Below are 19,225 nucleotides of genomic sequence, written 5' to 3'. Positions count from 1 at the left end.
CAGCATATTAGAATGATTTCTGAAGGATCATGTGACACTGGGAATGAAGAATGGCTGCTGAAAATTCAGCTTTGATCACAGGAAAAAATTACATTATAAAATAGATTAAAATACAAAACAGTTATTTTAAATTGTACAGGTGTGCATAAGAGACTTCTTTCATTAAAGGGTTAGTTCAGCTAAAATTGAAAATTCTGTCATTAATTACTCTTCATCTTCGGAACACAAATTAAGATCTTGTTTATGAAATCTGAAAGCTTTCTGTCCCTCCATTGACAGCTACGCAACTACCACTTTCAAGCCCCAGAAAGGTAGTATAGACATCATTAAAGTAATCTTTTAAAAATATTTAAAAGAAATATTCGTAATATTCGAATATATAATAATATTAAATATTGCGAAAAAAACAAACATAATTTACCACCTTATTTACAAAATATTAATCTCCAGCATGCGTTCATGCAACAACAACACACATGCGCCACGGTGCTTTTTCGGTGATTACTTATTCCCTTTCTGGGGCTTGAAAGTGGTAGTTGCATAGGCTGTCAATAGAGGGACAGAAAAATATCTTCATTTGTGTTCCGAAGATGAACGAAAGTCTTATGGGTTTGGAACCACATGAGGGTGAGTAAATAATGACAGAATTTTCAGTTTTGGGTGAATAATCCCTTTAAGATTAAAACTCTTAGCGACCCCAATCTTTTGAACAGCATCATGGTAAATAAACATTTATGATTATCCTCTTATTTGTTTCTTCAGGGAGACAGTTTTACATTTCAGCCACGGCTGGACAGGATGGAGGCAGAGATCCACCGGCAGACACAAGTGCTCAAAGAACTGCAGGTCACGAACGGTGACGCTCAATCCTCAAAGGATGCAGCCATGGTAAAGACAAAGCATATCATTTTATATCATTTATTTATTTAATAAATGATATTAAAAAATGGGTAACACTTTATTTTACAGTGTCCTTGTTACATATGTTACATGTACTTACAATAGTATTAACAGTTAATTATGCATAATGACATGCAACTAACCCTCAACCAAACCCTAATCCTAACCCTATAGTAAGTACATGCACTTAATTAATATTACTCAGTACTTAAATATATAATTACACTGTAACAATGACACCGTAAAATAAAGTGTAACCAAAAAATGTAATGAGATAATAAAGCAAGCATACGTGTAAGTGTGCCATGGTAAAGGTTGTGCAAGTAATGCTTCTCGTAAAGAGTAGGGGTGTAACTCCGGTGTCCTGCCCAAATTCCCTCCATTGGCCTTTATCAATCATGGCCTACGAATAAGAATCCTCATGCTTTCAATTGGCTTTATCACTCTCTCTCCTCTCCACCTATAGCTGGTGTGTGGTGAGCGCACTGGCGCCATTGTTCTGACAGTGGATGCTGCAAACTGGTGGTGGTTGAGGGGAGAGCGCTCTATAAATGCCTCATTTCATTAAGATGTGTGTGTGTGTGTGTGTGTGTCTAGGCTGAGCTGCAGCTTCAGGACAAGAAGGTGTGCAGAGAGCGCAGAAGGCGAGAGAAAATCCTCTCCCTCTACAAGAAGCAGCAGGAGGAGAGGATTGCTCAGGCAAAGGAGAGGAAGAGAAGAGCGAGCATCATCCATCACACATCAGATAACAATGTAATACTCTAATAAGCATAAAGATATGTGTGTCATACTAATAGCACTTCTCATGTGAAGTGCACAGGAGACTGGACTCGCAATTGATGTTAATAGAGCTTTGTGTTAGCATGCTGCAAAGCTCACAACAATAAAATAAAATAGACAATTCAACTATTTATAAGTATATACACTTCCGGTCAAAAGCTTGGAATAATTACGATATTAAGTCTCTTATGCTCACCAAAGCTGCATTTATTTGATGAGAAATAAAGTAATGTTGCGAAATATGTTATTACAATTTAAAATAACTGTTTTCTATTTAAGTATATAATTTATGCCTGTGATGCAAAGCTATATTTTCAGCATCATATACAGTCTTCAATGTCACATGATTCTTCAGAAATCATTCTAATATGGATTTGGTGCTCAAGTAACCTTTCTTATTATTATCAATGTTGAAAAATAGCTCCCCGACGAGCTGAGCAGCGAGGCCAAGAGCAGTGCCAGCGCAGTAGAAGAAGTGGAGGCCATCTCTCCTTTTGAGGAAGCTTTCCAGCAAATCAGAGAGGCCACTGGAGTCACAGACCCACGGGTGAGGACACACAACACAACATTCAACTGTTTTCAGTGTGTTAGGGGGGTAACAGTTTAGGACACAAGGACCAGATGTTTGAAAGAAGACCCCGGAGTCAGAATTATAATAAATTAAAGAAAAGTTTTACTGAAGATAGTTTGCAGTTTCATCAGCAGAAGTTCAGCTTCAAGACTCACACAGTAGTTCGTAGGCCGCCCCACTTACAGTTACACACACACACACACACACACACACACACACACACACACACACACACACACACACACACACACACACACACACACACACACACACACACACACACACACACACAGCAGTTATACCCTACACCACACACACACACACACACACACACACACACACACACACACACACACACACACAGCAGTTATTCCCTTCACCAAGGTCTAAGCTACGTCCTTTACTCAGGTTGCAGTTTCTGATTGGCTAAGAAATAGATAAACATAGTAATTTTCCACACATATACATATAGACGGAAGCATATCTCTATCGATTATGCCGCTGACACTCAGACCCTGAAGTTAGACGCGTCGTGACCTTCCAGGTCGCAGATCTGCATTGCTGGGCGCCAGCATGTCCAGAACAATAACTCAGTCAATCTCCAATAATGCCAGTGGTTCCTTAACCTGTAACCAAGAAGACTAACACACACACACACCGACACACAGCTTCTCTAAGGTTGGATTTGGCCAGGCTCTAACTATAAACAGGAGAGTCCTCTCAAAACATCAAGATAATGCGTTCTTTCTCTCAAGGAGAGCTACACTTTAGTCTAACTGGAAAGTAAGGCTTTAACAAAGAAATGGTCCCTTAAACTATTGGCTTCAATGACCCCTATATGTTTTAACACGTTGAAGACCTTTCTCAAACACAAAACAAATCCATATTTCATTTCTGGAAGCCGGGCTAAATGAGCAAGCACTGTTACTGCATTCAGATATCAAACACAGACATTAAAGAATACATGAAAAGAACATTTCAGTAATCACACTGGTAACTTCTATAACAAAGTAAAATCCCCAGAGAAGTCATTTAACTCATTTGATATTTAGAAGGAAAAATATTGATTAATACCTTGATTATAATCACTCATTACATATACATTGAAGTATATGTAATGCCCCCCCCCCCCCCCTTCAAGTGTATATAGATTACTCCTTGTTAAGCAATGTTTATTCTGTTCTTGTGTTAAGCAATGTGTATTCCTGATTTCTCTTGTAATAGGAACTAGTGGGCCTGTTTATCTCTCGGAGAAAAACACAGGAACGTTTGGAGAAGATGAAGGCAGAAAATGAGAGTTTGCTGCTTCCACTGAAGGAAGAGAGGAATATGCTTCAAACTCAGCTTCAGGATATGAAATTCTCAGGAGAAACTGAACTCTCAAGGTAAGAGCAGACATTGTAGACAGTGTGAATATGATATCACTTCACATTCTCTGTTATTGTGACTGAATAGTAACATAACATTATTGTCCTCGGTCAGCTCTCTGCAGGTTTGTGAGCTTCAGCAGCAGCTTGAGCAGACGCAGCAGCGCCGTGATGCAGCTAAAGATCGTCTGTACGGACTCAAACATCCACTGAACGCTGCCAAAGCAGGAGTGAAGCACCTCAGTGAAAAACTTCAACACATACCACTGGTACTAATGAATCTTGTCAAATACATAAACCCCCTGGTTTCAGGGTAAATTCAACCTAGGGTCCTTTGCACCATGACCTCGAGCCAACATGGTCATGGCCTTTTTATTTTATTTTATTAAATTTTAAAAAGAAGCCTTTTTCTCTTGGTCGAACATTATTAAAGTTAGAGCTTATTTAAAGATATCAGCCGAATGGCTTAGTGCAGGCTCTAATGGACCCAAGGTTTTATCTCGTAAATTACCGCACTAATAATGGCCGGAATGGTACCAAACTTCTACAGTCAAGTCAAGTCAAGTTTATTTGTATAGCGCTTTTCACAATACAGATTGTATCAAAGCAGCTTCACAGTATTAAATTAAAATAATACAACAAAGTTTGTTTCAAGAGGAATTTATTGATTGATAAAATTAAATTAAATATCCCCAAAATATCCCCATGGTTTGGTACAGTGGTACCAAACTTCTACAGTAGTACAAATAGGTTCTATACTCATAAAACAAGGCATTGTAAAGTTTGTGAGTACATCAGGAGTTTATTTAAATAACATTTGCCTGATGGCTTGTGCTACCGCTAACCCGGAAGTCGAGGTCACTTCCGTGATTTGGGAAAAGCCCATAAAAGTCCCTAATCCCTAATTTTATGAAGTGATGAGAATACTTTTTGTGCGCCAAAAAAACTAAATGTCAACTTTATTCAGTCATTTCTTCTCTTCTGTATCAGTCTCCGACGCGCGTTCACGAGAGCACCACGACGCATGCGCGACCTCGCGTGCATCTTCCTCTGCTTGTAGGTTATATGTCAGAATGCCAGCTGCTGCGTCATCACCACACACACACACACATGCGTCGTGATGCTCTCGTGAACACGCGTCGGAGACTGATACATAGTATAGGTAGTGTATTTGAATGTTTTGTTTTTTTTGTTGGTAAAATTTAGTAGAAACTGCATAAGAAAAATTCATTAAGTGTCCAGGGATGTTTTCTCTGTAGTTAGTGATTGAGGAAACGTTTTTACATTCAAACGATGCATGCATGAAATGTCTGAGCATTCCTCTTGGTCTCTGGCAGATGAAGGGTCCGACACCACAGCTGCCTCCAGACTCAGAGGAACAAACACTGCAGCTGATGTCTGAGGTTGAGCAGAAAATGATGCTACTGAAGGAGGAACTGCAGGCCAAAGATCATGCAACCATCCTGAAGGAGATAGAGGAAGAGGAGGTGAGGAACAATGATTAGTCAAGTTGCTGTTATTGTATTTTGGCTTGTAGAAGATTTGTAACTAGTGAAACATTGACTGTTTTGTTTACTTTAGGAATATATGTCATATTTTACTTTTTTGGAAGTTGTAAAATAACGCTTACTAATATTACTAATATGTTGTTTATTTCATGACCCTTTGCAGTTCCTTGCCAAGTTAGCAGAAGATCTACCCCAGTATAACACGCGCATTCAGTTCCGTTAGGACCAGAAACAGGACTCTTTTGATGGTAAGACACTAGCTCATATCACCATGGAATCTCATTTCTGCCACATAAGAAAAAAATCATGCTTTGGTGAAATACCAAGTCATAATTATGAGATAAAAAGTCTAAATGTTTTATCACAATTATGATTTTTTTTCTATAACTTTTTGTTTTCATTTAATCTTTTTATGTTATAATTTACTTTTTATATTTTAATTAAAACTTTTTGTAATTGTGACTTTTCCTGACAATTTAAATTTTTATGCCATAATTGACTTTTTATCTCATAATTTCAACGCTTTGTAATACTTATGACTTTTCTTGATCATTTAAATTTGTTATGCCATAACTGACTTCTTATCTCATAATTATTGCTTAATGGCGGAAATGGGCTTCCATGTGTCCTATATCTGAATTAAGCTTTTTGGGGCGTGAAGTCACACATATCAGGGTATTTATATAGTAAAAAAAAACTCCTCAATAAAAAATCCTACTTGATATATTTACAAATTATTTTTAGCTTGAAAAATATATTTTATCATTCATCGAGGTATAAATAAAATATGCTATTAGTTTTTACTTGATGATTACACCACATGACATTTGTCAAATTTAAACTTCTTGTTGAACATAAAAGCCATATGAAATCAACACGGATACAAAGATTACATACAGTATATCTAAGAACTTGGCATACTGTATGTGTTTAAAACTTTTTTTCCCATTATACTTCTTTATCTTGGGCACTCTGATTTCCATTTTGCACCAGTGATCACTGATTTGTGAACTTGGAAAGCTCTTGACCAGGAACGGCCATGTGTTTTTTGATGTACACAGTTCAAAAGCTCCCTCTTATCAAGATGTTCACCTGTGCTGTTCTGATTTAGTTCCATTCCTTAATCTGTACACTGTGTGGAAGTTAAAGCTCACCCTTCTGTTGTACAGAGTGGTGGTGGATTTGTTAATGTCTCAAAGGCCAGATCACGTTTACATGTGATTGTGTGTGTGACTGAGAGACTGGCCTTCTGGTACATGGGAACTATGAATGCTGTTGATCCATATGGAACAATAACAGAACTATTACGTTTAGCAGACAGAGCTGACACACACCTTACACACCTGCATGTCTTTTCTGTCAACAGCTGAGGACAACAGGAGCAATGATGAGGATGTCATCACCTGTGTCATGCTGAAGCAGCAGTCGGAGTCAATCATTGACCAAGCAACCATTGACCAAAGAAGACTTGCATTACAAAGAAGAAGGGCAAACTGATCAACCTTGATCCATTAGCACCTGCACTAAGCCATTCGGCTGATATCCAGGGGTGTTTGGCTTGAGGTCATGGTGCAAAGGACCCTGGGTTGAATTTACTCTGAACCATCCCTTTAATTTTATGAAGAATACTTTCTGTGCACCAAAAAAAACAAAATGTCAACTTTATTCAGTAATTTCTTCCCTTCTGTATCAGTCTCCAACGCACATTCACGAGAGCACCACGACGCATGCGCGACCTCGCGTGCATCTTCCTCTGCTTGTAGGTTATATGTCAGAACGCCAGCTGCTGCGTCATCACCACACACACACGTGTCGTGGTGCTCTCGTGAACGCGCATCGGAGACTGATACATAGTATAGGTGTTTTAGAATGTTTTTTTATTTTATTTATTTTTTCGAAACTGCATAAGAAAAATTCATTAAGTGTCCAGGGATGTTTTCTCTGTAGTTAGTGATTAAGGAAACGTTTTTACATTCAAACGATGCATGCATGAAATGTCTGAGCATTCCTCTTTGTCTCTGGCAGATGAAGGGTCCGACACCACAGCTGACTCCAGACTCAGAAGAACAAACACTGCAGCTGATGTCTGAGGCTGAGCAGAAACTGATGCTGCTGCAAAGATCTGGCAACCATCCTGAAGGAGATAGAGGAAGAGGAGGTGAGGAACAATGATTAGTCAAGTTGCTGTTATTGTATTTTGGCTTGTTGAAGATTTGTAACTAGTGAAACATTGACTGTTTTGTTTACTTTAGGAATATATGTCATATTTAACTTTTTTGGAAGTTCTAAAATAACGCTGACTAATATTACTAATATGTTGTTTATTTCATGACCCTTTGCAGTTCCCTCGTCTCGGTTACTAACGTAACCTCGGTTCCCTGAGATGAGGGAACGAGAATTGCGTAAGGCTAGCTTACGCTATGGGAAAACTCCTTTTCTCGAGAATATTGAAGCCAAATCTTTAAAACGCAGTGCAGCTGCACAGCATACACAGATGAACAGCGAGTACGGTCATTGGCTGTGCTGCGGCAACTGCACAAATCTATGGCGAGGCAGCTCAGACGCACAAACCAATTCCAGGTTATAAAACCTCATAAATGTGGACGGCGAGGCCCAGCCTGTCACCGCACAGATATCTTCAATGGGTATTCCACTTGACCAAGCCCAAGACGAGGCCATGCCTCTCGTGGAATGAGCTCTGACGCCTAAGGGGCAATGAAGGCCCTTAGACTCATAAGCCAGCGCGATAGCATCAACTATCCAGAGCGATAATCTCTGCTTTGAGACGGCGAGCCCCTTGGTGCGGCCGCCAAAGCATACGAAAACTGTTCCGATTGTCTGACTGAGGCAGAGCGCTCCAGATAAACTCTGAGAGCCCTGACGGGACAGAGTAAATTCGCGTCTCTTTCATCCTCTGGTGAGGAAAGAGCTGCGAGTGAAATAACCTGTGCTGTGAACGGAGTCGAGAGCACTTTAGGAATATAACCATGCCTTGGCTTGAGGACGGCTCTGGAGTCGTTAGGCCCAAACTCAAGGCAGGACGCGCTCACTGATAGCACATGTAAATCACCCACTCTCTTGACTGAAGCGAGCGCCAGAAAAAGAGCAGTTTTGAGCGAGATGTGCTTCAGGTCCGCAGACCGAAGCGGCTCAAACAGGGCACCCTTCAATGCTTCCAGGACCGTGGAGATGTCCCAGATAGGCACAGAGGGGGGTCGCGGAGGGTTTAGCCTCCTTGCCCCTTTAAGGAGCGCACGATGAGGTCGTTCCTTCCTAGTGATTGTCCGGCCACAAGAGCATGAGATGATGTTATGGCCGCCACATATACTTTGAGCGTGGAGGGGGTGCGACCCGCGTTCAAGAGCTCTTGCAAATAAACCGAGTACACTTGGTACTTCGCATGAGTCGGGGTCCAGGCTCCGTGCTGCGCACCAGCCAGAGAACACCACCCATTTCTGAGCATAGAAGTGCCTAGTTGAGGGCGCTCTTGCTTCAGTGATGGTTTGTAGCACCCTATCCGGGAGACACCCGGGTACCCGTTGAGGGGCCATACATGAAGGGCCCATAAGTCGTGACGGAGATTTATGGGCCCTTCATGCTAAAAAGCATCACTGAAGCAAGAGCGCCCTCAACTAGGCACTTCTATGCTCAGAAATGGGTGGTGCTCTCTGGCTGGTGCGCAGCACGGAGCCTGGACTTTACTCATGCGAAGTACCAAGTGTACTCGTTTTTTTTGCAAGAGCTCTAAGACGCGGGTCGCACCCCCTCCACGCTTATGGCGGCCATAACATCATCTCACGCTCTTGTGGCCAGACAATCACTAGGAAAGAACGACCTCATCGTGCGCTTCCTTAAAGGGGCAAGAAGGCTAAACCCTCCGCGACCCCCCTCTGTGCCTATCTGGGACCTCTCCACGGTCCTGGAAGCATTGAAGGATGCCCCGTTTTGAGCCGTTCGGTCTGCTGACCTGAAGCATCCTGCCTTGAGTTTGGGCCTAACGACTCCAGAGCCATCCTCAAGCCAAGGTATGGTTATATTCCTAAAGTGCTCTCGACTCCGTTCAGAGCACAGGTTATTTCACTCCCAGCTCTTCCCTCACCAGAGGATGAAAGAGACGCAAATTTTCTCCGTCCCGTCAGGGCTCTCAGAGTTTATCTGGAGCGCTCTGCCTCATTCAGACAATCGGAACAGCTTTTCGTATGCTTTGGTGGCCGCACCAAGGGCCTCGCCGTCTCAAAGCAGAGATTATCGCGCTGGATAGTTGATGCTATCGCGCTGGCTTATGAGTCTAAGGGCCTTCATTGCCCCTTAGGCGTTAGAGCTCATTCCACGAGAGGCATGGCCTCGTCTTGGGCTTGGTCAAGTGGAATACCCATTGAAGATATGTGCGGTGGCAGGCTGGGCCTCGCCGTCCACATTTATGAGGTTTTATAACCTGGAATTGGTTCGTGAGTCTGAGCTGCCTCGCCATAGATTCGTGCAGTTGCCGCAGCACAGCCAATGACCGTACTCGCTGTTTATCTGTGTATGCTGTGCAGCTGCACTGCGTTTTAAAGATTTGGCTTCAATATTCTCGAGAAATGGAGTTTTCTCATAGCGTAAGCTAGCCAGGTAAGCTAGGTTACGTTAGTAACCGAGACGAGGGAACTGCAAAGGGGCATGAAATAAACAACATATTAGTAATATTAGTCAGCGTTATTTGACAACTTCCAAAAAAGTTAAATATGACATATATTCCTAAAGTAAACAAAACAGTCAATGTTTCAATAGTTACAAATCTTCAACAACCCAAAATACAATAACAGCAACTTGACAAATCATTGTTCCTCACCTCCTCTTCCTCTATCTCCTTCAGGATGGTTGCCAGATCTTTGCAGCAGCATCAGTTTCTGCTCAGCCTCAGACATCAGCTGCAGTGTTTGTTCTTCTGAGTCTGGAGTCAGCTGTGGTGTCGGACCCTTCATCTGCCAGAGACCAACAGAAATGCTCAGACATTTCATGCATGCATCATTTGAATGTAAAAACATTTCCTTAATCACTTACTACAGAGAAAACATCCCTGGACACTTTTTACTGAATTTTTTTTATGCAGTTTCTACTCAATTTAAAAAAACAAAACAAAAGAATCAGTCTCCGACGCACGTTCATGAGAGCACCACGTGTGTGGTGATGACGCAGCAGCTGGCGTTCTGACATATAACCTACAAGCAGAGGAAGATGCATGCAGGTCGCGCATGCGTCGTGGTGCTCTCGTGAACGCGCGTTGGAGACTGATACATAATATCAACTGTGTACATCAAAAAACACATGCCAGTTCCTGGTCAAGAGCTTTCCAAGTTCACAAACCAGTGATCACTGGTGCAAAATGGAAATCAGAGTGCCCAAGATAAAGAAGTATAATGGGAAAAAAAGTTTTAAACACATACAGTATGCCAAGTTCTTAGATATACTGTATGTAATCTTTGTATCCGTGTTGATTTCATATGGCTTTTATGTTCAACAAGAAGTTTAAATTTAACAAATGTCATGTGGTGTAACCATCAAGTAAAAACTAATAGCATATTTTCTTTATACCTTGATGAATGATAAAATATATTTTCAAGCTAAAAAGTTTTTTTTTTTACCATATAAATACCCTGCAATGTGTGACTTCACGCCCCAAAAACCTTAATTCAGATATAGGATACATGTATGGAAGCCCATTTCCGCCATAAAGCAATAATAATGAGATAAGAAGTCAATTATGGAATACAAATTTTAATTGTCAGGAAAAGTCACAATTACAAAAAGTTTTAATTAAAATATAAAAAGTCAATTATAACATAAAAAGATGAAATTAAAACAAAAAGTTATAGAAAAAAATCATAATTGTGACAAAACATTTAGGGCCCTATCTGGCACCCAGCGCAAGTGACTTTGTACACCGACGCATGTATCATTCCTATTTTGCACCCGCGCAAAGCGCGCTTTTCCCTCCACAGAAGCACGTCGCTAAACTAGGAAATGAACTTGCGCTCCCTGGGCGGTTCAGCGCAAAAAAGGAGGCGTGTTCCGGCGCAAACGTTCCTTCATGCTATTTTGATGGTTTAGAAAACAATTGCGCCACTAACCAGGAAAAAATAGTTTAAAGTCAGTGGCGCGTTGCGCATGTTATTCATATGCTATTTTAAGGGTGCATGCTTGGCCAGAATCAATGAAGTGTGTGCTCAACGCGCACTTTGATTCTCTCATCTACACAGAAGCAGCAGTTTTCATTTTTGCAAATCATACATTATTACAATAGATAGATAGATAGATAGATAGACAATGTATTATAAAAGCATACATCTAGCTTACACATTTACCCAAATTATCATACGCCTGTTTAACCGAAGTTAATTTGGGTGGGTTTCTCTATTTCAATGTAACTTCTCTCTTTTACGGCCGTGACGAGAGCGTTGCTCTCCTTGGCTGTGAACCGCTCCTGGCGCGCGCCTGGCAAATCCGCCGTTACAATAGCAATCCGCTATGGAAAAAGCGCGTCTGCTCTTAAAGGGAATGTGAGATGTCGCTCTGATTGGTTTATTTCACGTTACGCCCAAACCACACCTATGAATAATGAAGCTACTTCAGACCAACCTATTTTAGATTTGCGCCTGGCGCAAGAGTCATTTATCCCGCCGGGAAAATAGCAACAGCGCCGAGACCCGCCCACAAAGTTACTTGCGCTTTGCGCTTGACACTTGCGTTTCAGATCGTTAAAATAGGGTCCTTAGACTTTTTATCTAATAATTATGACTTGATATTTCACCAAAGCATGATTTTTTTCTTATGTGGCAGAAATGAGATTCCATGGTGATATGAGCTAGTGTCTTACCATCAAAAGAGTCCTGTTTCTGGGCCTCATGGAACTGAATGCATGTGTTGTACTGGGGTAGTTCCCTTTCGAGAGGTCTCTCGTATTGCTTACAGCTAGCTTACGCTATGGGAAAACTCCTTTTCTCGAGAATATTGAAACCAAATCTTTAAAACGCAGTGCAGCTACACAACATAAACAGATGAACGGCGAGGACGGTCATTGGCTGTGCTGCGGCAACTGCACGAATCTAAGGCGAGGCGGCTCAGACGCACGAACCAATTCCAGGTTATAAAACCTCATAAATGTGGACGGCGAGGCCCAGCCTGTCACCACACAGATATCTTCAATGGGTATTCCACTTGACCAAGCCCAAGACGAGGCCATGCCTCTCGTGGAATGAGCTCTGACGCCTAAGGGGCAATGAAGGCCCTTAGACTCATAAGCCAGCGCGATAGCATCAACTATCCAGCACGATAATCTCTGCTTTGAGACGGCGAGCCCCTTGGTGCGGCCACCAAAGCATACGAAAAGCTGTTCCGATTGTCTGAATGAGGCAGAGCGCTCCAGATAAACTCTGAGAGCCCTGACGGGACGGAGAAAATTTGCGTCTCTTTCATCCTCTGGTGAGGGAAGAGCTGGGAGTGAAATAACCTGTGCTCTGAACGGAGTCGAGAGCACTTTAGGAATATAACCATACCTTGGCTTGAGGACGGCTCTGGAGTCGTTAGGTCCAAACTCAAGGCAGGATGCTTCAGGTCAGCAGACCGAACGGCTCAAAACGGGACACCCTTCAATGCTTCCAGGACCGTGGAGAGGTCCCAGATAGGCACAGAGGGGGGTCGCGGAGGGTTTAGCCTTCTTGCCCCTTTAAGGAAGCGCACGATGAGGTCGTTCCTTCCTAGTGATTGTCCGGCCACAAGAGCATGAGATGATGTTATGGCCGCCACATATACTTTGAACGTGGAGGGGGTGCGACCCGCGTTCAAGAGCTCTTGCAAATAAAGCGAGTACACTTGGTACTTTGCATGAGTCGGGGTCCAGGCTCCGTGCTGCGCACCAGCCAGAGAACACCACCCATTTCTGAGCAAAGAAGTTCCTAGTTGAGGGCGCTCTTGCTTCAGTGATGGTTTGTAGCACCCTATCTGGGAGACACCCGGGTACCCGTTGAGGGGCCATACATGAAGGGCCCATAAGTCGTGACGGAGATTTATGGGCCCTTAATGCTAAAAAGCATCACTGAAGCAAGAGCGCCCTCAACTAGGCACTTCTATGCTCAGAAATGGGGGGTGCTCTCTGGCTGGTGTGCAGCACGGAGCCTGGACTTTACTCATGCAAAGTACCAAGTGTACTCGTTTTTTTTGCAAGACCTCTTAGACGTGGGTCGCACCCCCTCCACGCTTGTGGCGGCCATAACATCATCTCACGGTCTTGTGGCCAGACAATCACTAGGAAGGAACGACCTCATCGTGCGCTTCCTTAAAGGGGCAAGAAGGCTAAACCCTCCGCGACCCCCCTCTGTGCCTATCTGGGACCTCTCCACGGTCCTGGAAGCATTGAAGGGTGCCCCGTTTTGAGCCGTTCGGTCTGCTGACCTGAAGCATCCTGCCTTGAGTTTGGACCTAACGACTCCAGAGCCGTCCTCAAGCCAAGGTATGGTTATATTCCTAAAGTGCTTTCGACTCCGTTCAGAGCACAGGTTATTTCACTCCCAGCTCTTCCCTCACCAGAGGATGAAAGAGACGCAAATTTTCTCCGTCCCATCAGGGCTCTCAGAGTTTATCTGGAGCGCTCTGCCTCATTCAGACAATCGGAACAGCTTTTCGTATGCTTTGGTGGCCGCACCAAGGGGCTCGCCGTCTCAAAGCAGAGATTATCGTGCTGGATAGTTGATGCTATCGCGCTGGCTTATGAGTCTAAGGGCCTTCATTGCCCCTTAGGCGTCAGAGCTCATTCCACGAGAGGCATGGCCTCGTCTTGGGCTTGGTCAAGTGGAATACCCATTGAAGATATCTGTGTGGTGACAGGCTGGGCCTCGCCGTCCACATTTATGAGGTTTTATAACCTGGAATTGGTTCGTGCGTCTGAGCCGCCTCGCCTTAGATTCGTGCAGTTACCGCAGCACAGCCAATGACCGTCCTCGCCGTTCATCTGTTTATGTTGTGTAGCTGCACTCCGTTTTAAAGATTTGGCTTCAATATTCTCGAGAAAAGGAGTTTTCCCATAGCGTAAGCTAGCCGTAAGCAATACGAGAGACCTCTCGAAAGGGAACTACCCCAGTACAACACATGCATTCAGTTCCATGAGGCCCAGAAACAGGACTCTTTTGATGGTAAGACACTAGCTCATATCACCATGGAATCTCATTTCTGCCACATAAGAAAAAAATCATGCTTTGGTGAAGTATCAAGTCATAATTATTAGATAAAAAGTCTAAGGGCCCTATTTTAACGATCTGAAACGCAAGTGTCAAGCGCAAAGTGCAAGTAACTTTGTGGGCGGGTCTCGGCGCTGTTGCTATTTTCCCGGCGGGATAAATGACTATTGCGCCAGGCGCAAATCTAAAATGGGTTGGTCTGAAGTAGCTTCATTATTCATAGGTGTGGTTTGGGCGTAACGTGAAATAAACCAATCAGAGCGACATCTCACATTCCCTTTAAGAGCAGACGCGCTTTTTCCATAGATTGCTATTGTAACGGCGGATTTGCCAGGCGCGCGCCAGGAGCGGTTCACAGCCAAGGAGAGCAACGCTCTCGTCACGGCCGTAAAAGAGAGAAGTTACATTGAAATAGAGAAACCCACCCAAATTAACTTCGGTTAAACAGGCGTATGATAATTTGGGTAAATGTGTAAGCTAGATGTATGCTTTTATAATACATTGTCTATCTATCTATCTATCTATCTATTGTAATAATGTATGATTTGCAAAAATGAAAACTGCTGCTTCTGTGTAGATGAGAGAATCAAAGTGCGCGTTGAGCACACACTTAATTGATTCTGGCCAAGCATGCACCCTTAAAATAGCATATGAATAACATGCGCAACGCGCCACTGACTTTAAACTATTTTTTCCTGGTTAGTGGCGCAATTGTTTTCTAAACCATCAAAATAGCATGAAGGAACGTTTGCGCCGGAACACGCCTCCTTTTTTGCGCTGAACCGCCCAGGGAGCGCAAGTTCATTTCCTAGTTTAGCGACGTGCTTCTGTGGAGGGAAAAGCGCGCTTTGCGCGGGTGCAAAATAGGAATGATACATGCGTCGGTGTACAAAGTCACTTGCGCTGGGTGCCAGATAGGGCCCTAAATGTTTTGTCACAATTATGATTTTTTTTCTATAACTTTTTGTTTTAATTTCATCTTTTTATGTTATAATTGACTTTTTATATTTTAATTAAAACTTTTTGTAATTGTGACTTTTCCTGACAATTAAAATTTGTATTCCATAATTGACTTCTTATCTCATTATTATTGCTTTATGGCGGAAATGGGCTTCCATACATGTATCCTATATCTGAATTAAGGTTTTTGGGGCGTGAAGTCACACATTGCAGGGTATTTATATGGTAAAAAAAAAAAACTTTTTAGCTTGAAAATATATTTTATCATTCATCAAGGTATAAAGAAAATATGCTATTAGTTTTTACTTGATGGTTACACCACATGACATTTGTTAAATTTAAACTTCTTGTTGAACATAAAAGCCATATGAAATCAACACGGATACAAAGATTACATACAGTATATCTAAGAACTTGGCATACTGTATGTGTTTAAAACTTTTTTTCCCATTATACTTCTTTATCTTGGGCACTCTGATTTCCATTTTGCACCAGTGATCACTGATTTGTGAACTTGGAAAGCTCTTGACCAGGAACGGCCATGTGTTTTTTGATGTACACAGTTCAAAAGCACCCTCTTATCAAGATGTTCACCTGTGCTGTTCTGATTTAGTTCCATTCCTTAATCTGTACACTGTGTGGAAGTTAAAGCTCACCCTTCTGTTGTACAGAGTGGTGGTGGATTTGTTAATGTCTCAAAGGCCAGATCACGTTTACATGTGATTGTGTGTGTGACTGAGAGACTGGCCTACTGGTACATGGGAACTATGAATGCTGTTGATCCATATGGAACAATAACAGAACTATTACGTTTAGCAGACAGAGCTGACACACACCTTACACACCTGCATGTCTTTTCTGTCAACAGCTGAGGACAACAGGAGCAATGATGAGGATGTCATCACCCGTGTCATGCTGAAGCAGCAGTCGGAGTCAATCATTGACCAAGCAACCATTGACCAAAGAAGACTTGCATTACAAAGAAGAAGGGCAAACTGATCAACCTTGATCCATTAGCACCTGCACTAAGCCATTCGGCTGATATCGCTAAATAAGCTTTAACTTTAATAATGTTTGACCAAGGGAAAAAAAAGGCTTCTTCTTCAAAAAGTTGACATTTTGGTTTTTTTGGTGCACAGAAAGTATTCTTCATGAAATTAAAGGGATGGTTCAGAGTAAATTCAACCCAGGGTCCTTTGCACCATGACCTCAAGCATTCCAGGGGTGTTTGGCTTGAGGTCATGGTGCAAAGGACCCTGGGTTGAATTTACTCTGAACCATCCCTTTAATTTTATGAAGAATACTTTCTGTGCACCAAAAAAAACAAAATGTCAACTTTATTCAGTAATTTCTTCCCTTCTGTATTAGTCTCCAACGCACATTCACGAGAGCACCACGACGCATGCGCGACCTCGCGTGCATCTTCCTCTGCTTGTAGGTTATATGTCAGAACGCCAGCTGCTGCGTCATCACCACACACACACGTGTCGTGGTGCTCTCGTGAACGCGCATCGGAGACTGATACATAGTATAGGTGTTTTAGAATGTTTTTTTATTTTATTTATTTTTTCGAAACTGCATAAGAAAAATTCATTAAGTGTCCAGGGATGTTTTCTCTGTAGTTAGTGATTAAGGAAACGTTTTTACATTCAAACGATGCATGCATGAAATGTCTGAGCATTCCTCTTGGTCTCTGGCAGATGAAGGGTCCGACACCACAGCTGACTCCAGACTCAGAAGAACAAACACTGCAGCTGTTGTCTGAGGTTGAGCAGAAACTGATGCTACTGAAGGAGGAACTGCAGGCCAAAGATCATGCAACCATCCTGAAGGAGATAGAGGAAGAGGAGGTGAGGAACAATGATTAGTCAAGTTGCTGTTATTGTATTTTGGCTTGTTGAAGATTTGTAACTAGTGAAACATTGACTGTTTTGTTTACTTTAGGAATATATGTCATATTTAACTTTTTTGGAAGTTCTAAAATAACGCTGACTAATATTACTAATATGTTGTTTATTTCATGCCCCTTTGCAGTTCCCTCGTCTCGGTTACTAACGTAACCTCGGTTCCCTGAGATGAGGGAACGAGAATTGCGTAAGGCTAGCTTACGCTATGGGAAAACTCCTTTTCTCGAGAATATTGAAGCCAAATCTTTAAAACGCAGTGCAGCTGCACAGCATACACAGATGAACAGCGAGTACGGTCATTGGCTGTGCTGCGGCAACTGCACAAATCTATGGCGAGGCAGCTCAGACGCACAAACCAATTCCAGGTTATAAAACCTCATAAATGTGGACGGCGAGGCCCAGCCTGTCACCGCACAGATATCTTCAATGGGTATTCCACTTGACCAAGCCCAAGACGAGGCCATGCCTCTCGTGGAATGAGCTCTGACGCCTAAGGGGCAATGAAGGCCCTTAGACTCATAAGCCAGCGCGATAGCATCAACTATCCAGAGCGATAATCTCTGCTTTGAGACGGCGAGCCCCTTGGTGCGGCCGCCAAAGCATACGAAAACTGTTCCGATTGTCTGACTGAGGCAGAGCGCTCCAGATAAACTCTGAGAGCCCTGACGGGACAGAGTAAATTCGCGTCTCTTTCATCCTCTGGTGAGGAAAGAGCTGCGAGTGAAATAACCTGTGCTGTGAACGGAGTCGAGAGCACTTTAGGAATATAACCATGCCTTGGCTTGAGGACGGCTCTGGAGTCGTTAGGCCCAAACTCAAGGCAGGACGCGCTCACTGATAGCACATGTAAATCACCCACTCTCTTGACTGAAGCGAGCGCCAGAAAAAGAGCAGTTTTGAGCGAGATGTGCTTCAGGTCCGCAGACCGAAGCGGCTCAAACAGGGCACCCTTCAATGCTTCCAGGACCGTGGAGATGTCCCAGATAGGCACAGAGGGGGGTCGCGGAGGGTTTAGCCTCCTTGCCCCTTTAAGGAGCGCACGATGAGGTCGTTCCTTCCTAGTGATTGTCCGGCCACAAGAGCATGAGATGATGTTATGGCCGCCACATATACTTTGAGCGTGGAGGGGGTGCGACCCGCGTTCAAGAGCTCTTGCAAATAAACCGAGTACACTTGGTACTTCGCATGAGTCGGGGTCCAGGCTCCGTGCTGCGCACCAGCCAGAGAACACCACCCATTTCTGAGCATAGAAGTGCCTAGTTGAGGGCGCTCTTGCTTCAGTGATGGTTTGTAGCACCCTATCCGGGAGACACCCGGGTACCCGTTGAGGGGCCATACATGAAGGGCCCATAAGTCGTGACGGAGATTTATGGGCCCTTCATGCTAAAAAGCATCACTGAAGCAAGAGCGCCCTCAACTAGGCACTTCTATGCTCAGAAATGGGTGGTGCTCTCTGGCTGGTGCGCAGCACGGAGCCTGGACTTTACTCATGCGAAGTACCAAGTGTACTCGTTTTTTTTGCAAGAGCTCTAAGACGCGGGTCGCACCCCCTCCACGCTTATGGCGGCCATAACATCATCTCACGCTCTTGTGGCCAGACAATCACTAGGAAAGAACGACCTCATCGTGCGCTTCCTTAAAGGGGCAAGAAGGCTAAACCCTCCGCGACCCCCCTCTGTGCCTATCTGGGACCTCTCCACGGTCCTGGAAGCATTGAAGGATGCCCCGTTTTGAGCCGTTCGGTCTGCTGACCTGAAGCATCCTGCCTTGAGTTTGGGCCTAACGACTCCAGAGCCATCCTCAAGCCAAGGTATGGTTATATTCCTAAAGTGCTCTCGACTCCGTTCAGAGCACAGGTTATTTCACTCCCAGCTCTTCCCTCACCAGAGGATGAAAGAGACGCAAATTTTCTCCGTCCCGTCAGGGCTCTCAGAGTTTATCTGGAGCGCTCTGCCTCATTCAGACAATCGGAACAGCTTTTCGTATGCTTTGGTGGCCGCACCAAGGGCCTCGCCGTCTC

The 19,225-nt window shown here is 43.5% G+C and overlaps 1 protein-coding gene across 2 annotated transcripts; it reads left to right on the top strand.

Annotated features, from left to right (window-relative positions):
* Positions 1-578: 578 nt before the first annotated feature.
* Positions 579-18,830, top strand: LOC309491260 (outer dynein arm-docking complex subunit 3-like). Of its 2 annotated transcripts, XM_082160752.1 has the most exons (8): positions 579-888; positions 1,498-1,653; positions 2,102-2,227; positions 3,476-3,636; positions 3,734-3,887; positions 4,956-5,105; positions 5,290-5,374; positions 6,493-7,121. In XM_082160752.1, exons 1-7 carry the CDS (start codon positions 799-801, stop codon positions 5,347-5,349), a joined length of 897 nt encoding a protein of 298 aa, XP_082016878.1. In that variant the 5' UTR covers positions 579-798; the 3' UTR covers positions 5,350-5,374; positions 6,493-7,121. The 2 variants fall into 2 exon arrangements, with proteins under 2 accessions (XP_082016878.1, XP_082016879.1); XM_082160753.1 differs by lacking the exons at positions 5,290-5,374; positions 6,493-7,121 and adding an exon at positions 17,065-18,830 and having other exon boundaries at positions 4,956-5,021.
* Positions 18,831-19,225: the final 395 nt, after the last annotated feature.

Source organism: Leuciscus leuciscus (genome assembly GCF_965113295.1).
Source record: "Leuciscus leuciscus genome assembly, chromosome: 25".
NCBI classification, from domain to species: Eukaryota; Metazoa; Chordata; class Actinopteri; order Cypriniformes; family Leuciscidae; genus Leuciscus; species Leuciscus leuciscus.
This window is presented reverse-complemented; position numbering and strand designations above follow the sequence as displayed.